The 14,601-nt window shown below is 45.2% G+C and overlaps 1 protein-coding gene across 2 annotated transcripts in view; it reads left to right on the forward strand.

Moving 5' to 3' along the window:
* The window catches only part of znf704 (zinc finger protein 704), a 57,431-nt gene that overhangs the window by 29,098 nt on the left and 13,732 nt on the right, over positions 1 to 14,601 (forward strand). For both annotated transcript variants that reach the window (XM_072370931.1, XM_072370930.1), the window contains exons 3-8: positions 8,445 to 8,548; positions 9,491 to 9,768; positions 13,129 to 13,229; positions 13,439 to 13,721; positions 14,224 to 14,358; positions 14,439 to 14,530. In XM_072370931.1, coding sequence (XP_072227032.1) covers positions 8,445 to 8,548; positions 9,491 to 9,768; positions 13,129 to 13,229; positions 13,439 to 13,721; positions 14,224 to 14,358; positions 14,439 to 14,530 — 993 coding nt within the window. The remainder of the gene's footprint in view (positions 1 to 8,444; positions 8,549 to 9,490; positions 9,769 to 13,128; positions 13,230 to 13,438; positions 13,722 to 14,223; positions 14,359 to 14,438; positions 14,531 to 14,601) is intronic.

Genomic DNA, 14,601 nt, shown 5'->3' on the forward strand with positions numbered 1-14,601 from the left:
TCTCTTACCGGAGGGCTTAATCTGTAGGAAGAGTTTGATTGTTTGCTTGTTGTTTAAGGAAACAAGAATAAAGAAAAGTAGATCAGCAAAACGGCGTGTTCATTTCCACCAGCATGTACTGTCGTGTGTTGTCTTCATGTAGCCCCGAGCGTGTGTGCGTTTGAAGAGGTAGACCACTAAAACGTGCAAAGGCATAATCAGCTAATTAGCTGCAAGCAACTGCCAACAATTAGATGTGGTGTGGCTCACAGCAATAATAATATTGAGCCTTAATGGCTTCATCATCCACTCTAATCCATACGTGGCCAACCCCATGCAGTCAATAAGCAATTCTCTGTACGGTGCACAATAGATGGTGAGCAGGATTTTCATGGCTTATGTAGAGACGCTGGTCTGGTTGGGTGTGCCGGGGGGGGGATCAATGGGAAAAGACAATTGCGTTCAGTCTAAACAAAGATGACAAAAAAGCCCAACCGGCGCTCAGCTTGCGTTCTTTGGGTCTGATAAAAATGGATACAAATCTTTACGAGCATGTTCTTGAGCACGGCCCTGCTTCCATGAGTGTTTGAGGTGTTTGCCATACGGTTGCGTGCAAGATGACCACGGGATGCTACGAATTTGTACTTATCGTTGAATTTTCCAGCTGAGGCGCATGTAGGTTTCAATGTCTTGATGCTGTTTCAAGTTACCACCCAAGTGTGTGGTCTTTATTACAAAATCGATGGGAGATTTCACCCTGAAAGAGCAATGATCTCACTCTATTTATGCCTGAGAGTTCAGTCCAGGCTTTTCATTAGGATCCAAAACCCACCAGTTACTCCAAATAAATTCCTCGAGCTCGAGTGGACTATTTCTGTTTCCTTTCAGCTGTCACTCGTGGCTGTAATCTAACGCCGTCTTCTTTGTAATCCCTCTTGTTTCAACTGTGTTGTATCAACTCTAAATGAGGGTATCTTGACATTTGGTTCCGGAGCCCGTTTTTCAGCGTTGGAGGAACGTTGATGTAGGACACAGTTCACCGCAGAGCTCGGGTTACAATGAATCAGATGGAGGTTTTGCCCCAGAAACCGGGAGAGCCGAAATAGAGTCTCAGTGAGCGGAGAGATACTCATGACCCCTGTCTCAGAACCCTACCTGCTGCCAGGCAGCTGAATATGTTGTTATGACTAGGAAGATTACGTAGTCCTGTGTGAGGGGGCAGCTCCGAGCAGATGTACAGGTCAGAAACTTTGAAAACCAGAAGAGCACTTGTAGGGCATCAGTTTTACAGGAAGTGGTCCAGATCTGCATCAAGATGTTATTCATTCTTTCTTTGTTCATGCTACACCTCCTCAGAAAGTTTTACAGACTGTGAGCTGACGAGTGTTTGCATAAATCTTGCTTATAGACGGGTATTGTGCTGAGATGTGTGAGCTCGTGCATCTGTGCTTCTAAGCGGTAGCTTAAACAGTTGCATTTGAATACTTTTCCAACCAAATCTCTGAATGCATGTTGACACACAACTGACTGGAAGCCAGCCAAACGTGGATGGAGTAAAACAAATGTGGGGCTACATTTAACGGCTAAACATTTAGTCTGATCTGTGATGCCTTCAGATGTCTCCAGATCAAAACACAAGGATCCAATTTTCAGTTGTTCAAACGCAGACACAAAGTCCTCACGTTTAACAAGTGGCCGTTTGTGAAATGATTAAGTACCGAAGTAGGCCAAACAGTACTCGGAAACCGGTCTTAATCTAGCCACTTAGGACTGCAATTTTCTTTGATTAATGTGCTGATTATTTTCCCAATTTGCCGTTTAATCAGTTAGTCCGTTAAATGCGGGAAATCCTTAAAAGAAAAAAAAAATCTGTAAATTGATTTTCAGAAGCTCAGGTGGATGTTCATGGAACAGTTGGGTAGCTGCTTAAGAAAATAAATGACTAATGGATCTAATAATTGTTACATATTAATCTGGACTTTTATTAAACAATTTATTGTTTCTGTTTGAAAACAAAAAACAAACCTATATGTAGCATATGTGAACATTAAGTTATATGGTGAAAAGACGGCACCGGAGCTACGTGATTTATTTATTTAAACATCCCCTTCCGGAGCTGTAAAATTCATATTGCAGCCATAAAAGTGGATGCCTCTTACAAGCCGTGTGCTCCTATTTACAACAAGCAAACACTGTCCTGCAGCTGCTGGCACTGTATATATACGGCCTCGTGTGTCATTGGTGACTTCCCTCATCGCATCATGTATAGAAAACTACCTCAATACACTTCGGGATATTGAAAAGGCTCCTACACACCTACTTGTATTTCTATTTGCATTGAGGTTTTATTGTAAAGCTGTTTTCTGAGTGCTTGTTCTCCAACAAAGGACCGTTGTTGGCAACATCGCTGAAGGATGCATGCCTGTCAAAGAAAAATCCTGAGTGTCCCCCTTTATGCGCACCTGCCAGTCAGAAGCTGCGCCCTTCATGCATGTTGACCTTGTGTCATATGCAGATTCCTTTTGTGGTTTGGATATTGTGTGTGTGTGTGTTGGAGATATCAGATAAGCACATAGTATGCAAGAAGCTTTCTGATTTATAGGAGCTTATTGAGGAGGAAATGGGCTTCATAGTCCAGTGGCTGTTATAAACGAGTAGACCTCCCTGCACCATGCAGCATCAAAGAGACAAGCCAACCCAAACACACACACACACACACGTATTTATCCACACAGGCATACGCATTCTTTTTTCGCTCGCTTACTTTGCTCGCACTGTGATCCGTGGCAGCAGAAGTCAAAGAAGCTCCAAGTGTGGGAGGGAAAGCTCGCGAGGCCCAGAGAGAGGCACACAAGAATGGAAAGTCAGTGCAGCAGGGGTGAAGGGAGGAAGAGGAGCAAGAGGACTGAAGAGTGTAGGAGTGAGGGGTGTGCCTGGTAGCACTGGTCTGTGTTTTAGGGGAATTCCTAAACCCACCACACCTCTCAGCTGCCTTATAGAAATGATTGATGGTGCTTTGGGTGCCATAGAAACTAATGCGAGCAGAGTCGGTGCTCGGTTGTCTGCACCGAGGCTGAACTTGGCCCTTTTAGTTTGAATGTGTTTGGGAAGGGAGTTCGCTAATAAAAGATGACAAAACTTTACAACGTGCATTGCACTGCTGGTCTGCGTGAAACATAGACTGGTGTTGTATCTGGACTCGTCGGGAATGTGATAAGAGACTGTTTTAGTTACCGTCCCTCGTTAGCTTTTAAAGGAGCAATGTTGAAGCTTGTTGCTCCGGCATAAGAGGTTTAGAAAAAAAAAAAAAACAACCAAAAAGCACACCTACGTTGAAGAAAACTCAGCAAGCGCAACAAACCCCACAAAAAATGTGAGAAAAAAAAAAAAAAGTAAAGAACACAACAGTATTGGACAAAAATATGGGGGGAAAAAGACCATAAAAGCAACTAATTTGGCCTAAGTTAATAAAACAAAATGAATCAAGAACTTTTTGTGTGAAATATCCTGTGTTGTGTTGTTCCGGCTTGAAAGATAATGCACCTTTTATAAGATAATGCAAGTTTTTCTGTCGTTGATGTCCGACCTAAGTTAAAAACGTGGGGGGGGGGACAAAAAACAGGCCCACATTTCATTGGCTGCCTGTCTATCTGTCAGGATAGTCACAGTAACACGAACTCATGTTATTTTCTCCGCCTTGCACAGTGTTTTGCTTGAAACTGGACACTGCCTGCCCCCCCACAATGGCAGTGACTCGGGCCTCAGACTTCACAACCCTTATGAGCCTGCCTCCCATCTCACTCGCTCCCATGCAGGCTCTTTGTTCTGCTCAGTTCACTTTTATACTTTTAAAAAGAGCTACACGCATCAGGTCAGGGAAGTACAACAAATTTAAGCATCTGCTGCACACACACACACACACACACACACACACACACACCCAGACGTTTCCTTGACAGGTTGGCAAGCAGCCAAATCCCCTTCCAAACTCATCACAACTCCTGAAGAGGGAGCTGTTGTTTTACCTGTGTCTCCACAACCACAGAAGGTTGATGCCATTTCATCCCGGCTTCTGCTCCGAACTCCCTTCAGTTTCTTATTTCACTTGTTTTCTACACGTGTTCTTGATTTTCAAAGCACTCAGTCGGTGATTTTTCTCGTCTTTTTTTTATCTTCAGGAGATCCAGTAGCTATTGAATTTCTCAGTAACAAATGGTCTGCATCCACTCCACCCCCACACACCAAAACATGCAGTGTTTTTGCTTTTCCCTCGGTCACGTCAGCCAGCCTAAGCGTGCAGGCCTCATGTGTCTTATTTGTTTTGCCACATCAGGTCACACTAAAGATGTCATAGAAAGGGGACACGGTATCAACTTCAAAATCACAATGCAGTTTAAAGCTTCCACGTAACGTTTGTCCACTCACTCACAGTTATTTCGTCTGATAAGACCTCGCCTGATGACTAAGCGGGAGTGTGCGGTTGATCGACATCTGACTCGCCCGCCTTTCGTTTCTTTTGCCTCTTGTCAGACCGAGAGCGATTTGGCGTCATTGGTTCGTAGAAATGTTTGATCTCAGCTTTTTCCAGCACTTTTCTTTTTCCTCTGCTTGTGTGGAGTCTCTGGAGTAAAACATAAAGGTCTGTTGAATTGCTAATTTTTCTTTTTTTTTTAAGGACACGACTGCAGAATATTCATCTGTTTCAGCCTCTTGAACACGAGCATTTGCTGCTTTGCCTTGTATTGTGTGCCTGCAGAGTCCGAATCTACAGAATCTCTCGAGGTTTTGGTTGTTTGCAGTAACAGAAAAGAATCTGATAAAAAAAAAAATTACAGGCAGATCATTAATTTATGACAAAACTCATTATGCACAGACTTAATTGTCCTATCTATGTGCTGTCTTTCCATTTTTTTTTATTATAAAGCTATTTTCCTATGTGCCAATGGGAGGATTTGAATATTAAGTTGAGAGAAGGGAGGTAAAAATCAACACGAAGCCTGATAACTGCTCTGGTGCCTCCTTTAATGCATGGTTTGCACTGTGTGTACATGTGAAACGAGGACAATGATGCAATTTTGCACGGAGCTGCTTCAGACCGGCTTTGAATCCGATACATTTAAGTCACTCTGAATGTTGACGCTATTTTGATAGAATATGTTCAAATGAAAGACTTTGTTTCATTGAAAAAAAACAACTTCTCGTCGGTCTTTCCCAGCATCTCCAGTGTAAGCTCGCTTTCCATTTCCAGTTAGCCAGCAGCAGGGTGACATCACATGGATCCGTTTCATGTGAACCGCTTTAGTCAACGAGCTCTATACTTTATCTGTAGTTTTCTGTTGATGAAGCTCTGCGTCCAGGATTATGCGCCCCTCAGGGACCCTGAGGAGGGGGGGGTCGGATACTAGAGGAGGCTTTATTACAAATGATTAAAGTGAGAATATTGCAACACACACACGGTGACACAAACATTCCAACATATGAAACTCATTTCTCGGAATTGACTTACCAAACCATTAACCATCCCACTATGTCTCCTGTGTAACGCGTCTCAACCTGTCTCTCCGGCAGTGTGTGTTAATTTTAGCCATAACGGCCACTTGGACAAAATCTAAGTTTGATAAGACCACTAGTGACGAATGTGATTTGGGAAAACCTCTCTTTTCCTCCGTGCCATACATTCTAACTTAATTATAAGACTTCCTAATGAGTTTTTCTGAGATTTACTCTTTCCTATTTCATGATGGACAAATCTCCAGGCAATTATTATCTGTCACTGTTGCTGTGGAGAGAATATATACAGTCACATGATGACCTCCCAAGGTGACCAGGAAGTGGTTTTATGGCGTCGCGGGGTGGGGGGGGGTGATGCGTAAAAGTGCCATTTGTGTGTGCAGCCTCTTTTCTTGATTTATGTGAAGGCTGTAATGACATCATATTCAGCAGCAGGAGGGGTAATAAATTAGCCATCAGCTAATGGAAGCTGAGCCTCTCTCTTTGTTAGCCAACACACTCTTCACATCTATCCCTCTTTCGCCTGTGAAGTAAATACACTTTTAATCGTGCAACTCGCTCACAATGAAACTAACGAGACACGGGCCGTGTAGCTTAGGCCTACGACTTGCATCGCGTGTCAAATTTTACAATCCTGTTACGCTCAAGCTAAGCAGCTAAGTCCATGATTCTGATCATCCATCAGACTGCCTGAGTCGTCGAGTGTGTGTGAATTTTTTTCCATATTTCTGAGATCTTACGATGTTCTCGGTTTGATGTCAGTTAGAATACACAAAGTAATCCCAGCTCAGTGTTGCAGTGCTGTTTTTTTACGGAGCGTGTCGTTTATTTTGTTTGCATTTCTCTTTTCCGTGCTGTAAAACACAGCTGAATTTGTCTATTTTTTTTTTTTTTTTTGTGGAAAATTATGGCCCGTGGACCCTGTGGTGAATCAATCTTATAAGAATGATTCTAAAAATAATCCCTCAAAAGTCTGCTTGGGCTTAGAAAAGAACTCTGGAAATCCCCCTTAGCTCTGTTAGCTTTTTTTTTCTTTCTCTTAAACATGTGGCTGCGAACACAGGCCTTAAGTCTTCACTGGGCAGCCAAAAATAAAACCTCCGATTACATCAGGAGAAACGCTACATTCAGGAAGCCGTCTCAGGTTTGAGCGGAGCCACGCAGAAGGAAGAGGGACACCTGTGTGGTCAGGCGTTTGGGATGCTCGAGTCAGTGAAGCGTTGTTATCAGATAACATACAAGTCCACAGATGTAACGTTTGGTGTAATCCAGGAAACACAAAACCGTCGATTCTTTTTTAAATACCGTAGTTGTGGTTTACTTTTTCAGACACTTCTCCTTAAGCTTTGATGTCTGGATAACATTTGCAGTTTTGCATCTGCTCTGGCGTCTTACATGCGTGTCAGTGGCCCGTGTGGAGATTGGGACTTTCCCTCTGTTTTTCTTAAGTACAGTCAGCCCAGAGGGGGAGCATCTGTGCCTTCGAGCCGTTCTATAAATAATTATCAGGCATCACAGCAGGGCTTTAACTGAGCCTCTCAACTGTTCTTGTAATTTAGTTCTAAAGCGTCGCTACAAACTGCGTTTGTCGTACAGTGCGCTCGGGGTCACGCAGTGACAGTCACCTCGGGTCTCCGGCATCATCATCCACTTCAACCACAGCCGTTTAAAGTTGAGTGCAGCGAAGGACCTTACTGATATTGCATAACTGCAGTCTGAGCTAAACGGGCCCTGGTTGCTTTTGAACTTTTGTTGAGGAAGTAAACGGCGTTCTTTTAGTTTAACAGCTCGCTGCTTCGCTGTGTTCCCAACAATGGAGAGGCTCTACTTTTTGATCTTGTGAAATGCAGCACAGCTTATGTCATGTTCCTCCAAGGCAGCAGAAGATTTCATCTTTATTATGCACTCGTCTTTGATCCTTTTCGGCATCCGCGTACCATCAAAGCCTCACTGGCGCGCGCGCACCGCTCGGCGTGTTTATAGAGAACTTGTACCACAGGTATACTGTCACTGATGAAGCTATTGACATCCCTTTGATCACGGGGATTTCGTCTCTCTTTTAGGAGTAGTACATGCCTGCAGATTAAGACGCCTGTCTTCCAGTCCCCGTTTACCACACATCCGTGAGATTAGACAAATGTGCGTGGTGGATTTGGTTTGGGTCTGTCATGTAGATTGATGCGTTTGTGTACCGTGAAATAAAACATACACATCAGTCTAGTTTAGTTACACGACTCCCCGATCCTTATTTTGGGATGTAGTATTTCAGCTGTGAACTGTTGATTTTTCTTGTGGCTTATGGGCAGTTGTGTCAGTTGCCCGCCAAGGACTAAAAGAAAACAAAACACTTGCATGTAATTAGCACCTCATGTTGTAGACATTGCAACAGTATGGCCAGAAGCTCTGCTTTTTGTCAGACGACATCTGGATGAGGGCGGTGAAGAACACAAGCGCTCATTGTGTTCTTTAGCTGTCCAACTTTGGCAGCGAGAGTCGTGTGGTCACTGCTGCCTGTAAAATCTTAACCGAAGCAGATTTTTGCTCCTCTCCACTTGAATTGAAGCCGACGTTAAAGTTTGATCTCACTGTGATGACCTGTGTCGAAACAGCTGGATTGAACTAAGGGAAACATCCCATTTCCATCCCTGTATCCATGCTGGTTCCATCGTGTGCAGCCCCTGCTGTAGTTTAATGGCGCCAGCGGTTAATCTCTTGGCGCTTAACCTCCAAAGGTTGACCAACTGCAGGCCAGTGTCGGATTTAATGGCAAAGCCAGCAACGACAGCATCATTGTGGGTGCCTTCTGGTTCTGAGCCGAGTGGAGGTGGAGTAAGAGGTGGCACTTCCACTAATCTAAAACTGATAGTTGCAGAAAATAAGCAGTGAACTATCATTTTTCTGACAATTAATGGGCAACTTCTGAGATTTCTTCTTCTTCTCTTGTGTTTTGTCAGACGGTCAGAGGAGGAAGTGGATATGGACAAGGTGACGGCTGCCATGGTACTGACAAGTCTCTCCACCAGCCCGCTGGTTAGGAGTCCACCTGTCAAAGTCAGCGGTAAGTAGCATTAGCACAAGGCGGCGGCGTCCTGCCGACATGGCGGGTATGACGGAAGGACGCCTGCTTTTCCTCGATCACAAATAAAGCAGAAATCGTTTGACATCTAAATGCAAGAAAGTTGCTTCACTCGGAGACGTTAATTTGTACGTTCTCCATAGGCTGACATTTCCCTCCCTCACAGCTGTTATCTTGTGAGTGCATGTGGCCGCTTTGGCTGATAAATTACTGCCACCTGCTGTGCTGCAGGAATGCCTCATCAATGAACTGCTCCAATCCGCAGAGAGGCACAAAGAGTCTGGATTTCAGCCACTCAACATGGTGGCAGGAATCCAACGGGCCCCACAACTGCAACTGCACACAGCGACTGCCCGTTCCAGCAAGCAGACATAGAATCTTCATGCTAAACATCATGCACACATGGATGAATTCCATTTTAAATACCTGCTTTACAGTTGCTGTCTTCATGCAGTCATGAGATCACACCGCGCTTCAGTGTACAACATCGAACTCAAGGAAACGAACGTTTCTTATCATGAGAAATGCTCATCATTATACTTTTCTCCAACTCAAAACCAACTTGGTATTTCATGTTTAATACGGCTGCGGTAAAGAAACAGAGGCACGCAAACTCTCATATGCACACACAAAGCCTTTATCTTTACAAAGCGAGATGCCTTTGATATTCAAAAGAAACATTTCTTTGATGTATAAAAACAAGAGCTTGAGAGTGTCTCCAACAGAAATGTAACCTTTATTTTCTCGTGTCACAGTCTACAGTGTTGCTGTGGTGCTTCTAATGTGAACTGCAGTCTGAATCTACAGACAAGCGGTCGTTAGATTATTCTCCAGCTCTACCTTTCCTCTCGTCTCTCCCTCTATTACCATCCCACCTCCCGTTCCTTATATCCTTGCCTTCTCTGTTCCACTCTTTCTCTTCAGAGGGTCTGAATGGCTCGTGGAAGGAAAACGGCTCGACCGGACCCTTCACTCCGTCTAGCAACAGCTCCTCGGGGGGCTACTGGAGCTGGTCCGCTCCCAGCGATCAGTCCAATCCGTCCACACCATCCCCGCCGCTCTCGGCCGACAGCTTCAAGCCCTTCCGTGTACCCAGCCTGGGCGGCGTGGGGACAGGCCCCGCAGGACCCGAGGACCCCAGCCTGGACGAGCAGGACGGCAGCAGCCTGCTCTTCGATGAGCCCATCCCTCGCAAGCGCAAGGTGAATGCTGTAAATCAGTTTAGAAGGACACGGTATGGAAAACTGTGCCGGTCAGGACGCTCAAACCCCTGAGAAAGAAACCCCTGAAAGATGTCACGCAAGGAAAGAAATGGTTATAAAATAATAACTCATCATTTATTAAAACACGGGTTATAATTGAGAACAGGCTATATTATCACACAAAAACACATGCCAAATGAAAAAAACTCCTGGTGATTGTCAGGATCTTGATGAAATCTTCATATTTACAGGTTTTAAGAGGAAACTTGGTCCGCCATCATGCGTCTGAGCAGGCTTAACTAACTGTTTGCGCGCGTTAAAGCAGCGGCTCTGACAGTAAGAGCAGCGACTTGTCTCTGAGCTCCTGTCAGGGGAAAATCATTCGTTTGAATCCTTTTCCTCGACACACTGCAGGATTCACCGGCGGTGTCATAGATGTAATCTAGACTCTGACTGATGGGCAGCGATGACAGTGGGACAGGAGAGAAGACACCGATTTTTTTTTATTGCTCCAGTGTTAGTTTTTTGCTTTCCAGACACGCATCCTTGACACTCTTTTTCTCACTCATCATGTCACTGCGTCTCATTTCTACACACCACTGACAGCTCACTGTCTCTCTCTTTTTTTCTGTTGTTGTATTATTCATCATTATGTGTTGTGCGTGCTTCTCATCAATGCTCCCATGTACTGCTTGGCTGACAGCATCATCCGTCTATCCCCTCCTCTCTTTCTCCCTCTTTCCTTCCTCTCCTCCTCTCGCATGCGTTTTCTCCCATTTTTCTTTCCCTTCATGTGCTCCTCCACAGACATTCGCTCTTCATAATTACCTCTCAGCCTTCACGCACGGACACTCCACATCACCCGGGAAGATTTCAACACCCGTTACTGTAAACACAAAGACCCCCCCCCACCCCCCCGCCTCGTGTCTCCTCTCAGAATCAATAGATTCTCGTGGGTCAGCTCCACCACATACACCATACTTCTCAAAAAGAAAGGAATGATGGGAGATAGACATTTAGAGGCGGGGGAGAGTAAGAAAGATTAAACTTTACACATTAAAAATTAAAGAGTGACTTACAGATATTACGGGGGAAAGAGGAGGATGGAGTGGAGCACAACTGGAGACACAAACAGCTTCTCTGAGAGTTTGGACAATTATATTATCTTTATTGAAAACACTTATACAAGCTATATGTGCTGTGGAAGGGTTTCACATTAATTTATCTGCATGTCCCTCTTGTGGGCTGTTTTTCCTATTGGCAACACAATACTGTTGGAAGCCCCCCCCCCCCCCCCCCCCCCCCACCCACCCATTTAATTAACTGCCAAGTGTTTTTATAAAGAGAGTGCGCGCACACATTGGGTAACGCACAAAATAGGTTTTGTTACAAAGACAAAACAACACACAGGGGACAGATGATTGCTGTGTGCATGCATTTCTGAAAGGAAGTAAAAAAAAAAAAAGGGCGGGGTGGGGGGGGGGGGTTCAAAATTAAATCAGCTCCCTCAACAAAAGTTTGATAGACGGGCCTGTAGGGCCATTTATAGTGGATCCGAACGGTGGCGCAGGAGGGCACGGAGGAAAGCCTCGGGGCCTTTCATTGCATGAAAACAATAAACGGTCTCCGTAGGAAGCCGGTGATGTAATTACAGCAGCCGAGGAAGAGATGGAGGAGCGTGGCCTGCTTTGTGTCCAGAATAGCTCCGTGGACGGATGAAGCAGCATGTAGTCTGAAGATGTTCAAATCTTTTTACTATACCTCAGAACACAGGGAAGTGAGGTGAGGTCTGGCAGCAACTGCAAAGCGATCACATTAACGCCAACAGCCACTTAAACGGCACAATCCTCATATTCAGGTGATTTATTTTGAAGACAGCCGATGGCTGGCACACAATGTACCAGATGTCCTCGTACTGTAGAGGCTCACTAAACTTAACGATCGCACATCAAACTAAGCACACACACGATGGCGACACGGTGGCTCTTGGACATACGACACGGTGTCGTCTTTCTTTATTATTGGGTATCCACACTCAAAGAAGTGTGACATCTTACTGCTTTCCTAACTCGCCACTTCCCTGCTCACTGTATGCTAACAGCTGTATCCTGAAGCCTCTGTCAGTGCACAATTAATGGCAAATGTTATCACATTTACCCACACATATTGTGGTCAAAAATAATGGCGAACTGTGCGTTTTTGATCATTTTTGTTTTTTTTTCACAACTTTTTTTTCCTCTTTTCCGCTGTTTGAGGGGAATATTTGTGTCTGTTGTTATTGGCAGATGGTAAAGAAAACTAATCTGCGCTGCAGCCCTCATGCCCAACTCTGCCGTGTTTGCTGTTCACAGTTGATGGATGAGGATGTCTCGGTGGCCGGTGCAGATTATTTACGGATAAATGCAAAAATATCAGCATATTCTGTTTTTTATTTCTTTCATCTTAAGAAAATACAATATAATTAGTAAAGAAAAAAAACAGAGGATTTTATTCCCATTATTATGTTTTAACATTGATTCATTTGCTTAACTAGATCAGTTCTGCGGTCCGCTTGCTGCGCACTTATTTGAAACAAACGTGTCAACTAAACACATGTCCGCAGTTAATCAAAAGCAGCTTTCCACAGCCGACACACTGACCAGGCTGCCTGCAGATGTGCCTGCATTCATTTTTGTGTTTGCCGGCTTCCTGAAATAATCAGCACCCGGTGCCATGAAGCAATCAGCCAATGGAGATTGTGCCAAGAGGGCAAATACTCGGCCTGATTAATCGGCCACCTATTAATCACCGGTTCAAAGTGTCTGACGGCTTCCGTCTGGCTCAGTGGAACTTATAGATTGTTGATGTTATATTTTACATATTAACCCAACCTCAAACTCTTTGGACAAATCTAGGTCAAAGGCCGTAGCCTCTCTTGGCGAGAGGAGACAACGCTAAACACTGCGTCTACATTTCTGATTTCAGATTTAATTTCTTCAAGCAGAACACAGTACAGGTGATCTGCCCGAAGTGGGTATTTGTATTGAATATACAGTGGCGAACAAGTGCCTATCTGTCCCTGTTGGGGATATTTTAACAAGTTTTTCTTCTATTTTCCATCTTCCAAAGACATCACTGTTGCTGCTGCACACACTCGCCTCCTAAACCAATCAAATGGCCAAGAAAAAAAGCCTCAGTTTAATCCGTCTGTTCATACTGTTAACTTCAGGTTCCAAAGTTTTGCGTTTAAAAGTAGGAAATGTCTTTGGTGAACATCTGAGGGAGTCTGTCTGCCTCCTGTGGTGTCAGCGGTGATGGTGGCGGACGGGAAGGGTCACATCTGCAAACTCTGACGTGTTCTCTGTTGTGCGTGTCCTGCAGAACTCCATGAAGGTGATGTTCAAGTGCCTGTGGAAGAATTGTGGCAAGGTGCTGAGCACCACTGCTGGCATTCAGAGACACATCCGCACCATCCACCTGGGGTAAGGCGCCGCCTCACGCTGACTCTCAGTCTGAACAGCAGATCAATGTTTGATGGATTTTTGGCACAATGACGCATCCACTCAGGTTGCGTCCGGCGAAGAGAAAACGAGTGGGGCGGACGGAAATTATCGTGGATAGATTAAGATTTGTGGAAATAATTTGACTGCATTGACATGTTTGCCATCGCTCAACTGCTGTTCCTCTCCAGGCGTAACTGCGACTCAGACTGCAGCGACGGCGAGGAGGACTTCTACTACACGGAGATCAAGCTCAACACGGATTCTGTGGCAGACGGGCTGAGCAGCCTGTCCCCCGTGTCGCCATCCATCCTCTCTCCCCCGTCTCCTCTCCCTCCTCTCAGCCAGCCGCCGGACTCCCATCGACCCCTGCAGCCCTCCGATGCCAAGGAGCCTCATGCTGGCGGCACCACCCCCCTCAGCCGCTCTGCGCCCAGCGCTCTCTACCTCGTCCATACAGACCACGCCTACCAGGTTAGCGTGCACACGCACAGTTATCCAGCCAAACTCACAGAGTGAACATATGGTTTCTCGCACTCTGCCATCACAAACTCAGGATGTCACAGCAACTGGTGGTCCGACTGGACGCTTTCGTTTTTTTTTGTCATGCCAGAACACAGCAGCAGCTCTCAGTGTTTAGTGATGGGTGGTTTTTAAACAAATTAAATCCAATCTTCAGAGGACTGCTTGTTAGATAACTATCAGTGTTGGTTAATAGCCCTCCTTCATTAATATTCATTTGTACATCTGCTCTCACGTAGAGTTACATGAATAAATGATAGTGAGTTTGATCTGAAACACAAGGAAAGGGAAAAGAGAGCCAAGAAGAGTCCGACACGCTGTTGTAAAAACGCAAGAAAACAAAAGGAGATTCAAAAGTCAGGGCTTGGTGGATAATTAATTTCATTAATTGGATAATCAACAACTTCTAACGATACTGAAGGTTTATTCATGCCCTTTGGACGTCTGCTTTCAGGCCACAGCTCCCGTGTCCATCCCGTCCAGCGGCAGTAATCCGGCCGGCCCGGCCTCCACCAGCTTCACTCCCACCAACAGCTCCAGCTTCAGCATCTCCTGGCAGTCGCCTCCCGTCACTTTCACCGGGAGCACGGTGAGGAAAGGTGCACCACCCAGAGTTTAAACACACATGTTCTCATCTGGGATTAATGATCACATTGAAACTCTCTTCAGGTTTCTCCCAGTAAAAGCCAGGGATTTGGCGAACAGCGCTCCCAGACCATCGCTGTGCTTTCTTCCCCCCCGAGAGCCACCACTGCCCTCAGGTACTGGACCCCCCCCCTGCTCAGTGTGTTTTATTGGACATTTGTTTATTAGCTTTAATTACAGCCTGAAT

This window comes from Leuresthes tenuis, unplaced genomic scaffold, assembly GCF_036924035.1.
Source record: "Leuresthes tenuis unplaced genomic scaffold, fLeuTen1.0.hap1 SCAF_18, whole genome shotgun sequence".
NCBI lineage: Eukaryota > Metazoa > Chordata > Actinopteri > Atheriniformes > Atherinopsidae > Leuresthes > Leuresthes tenuis.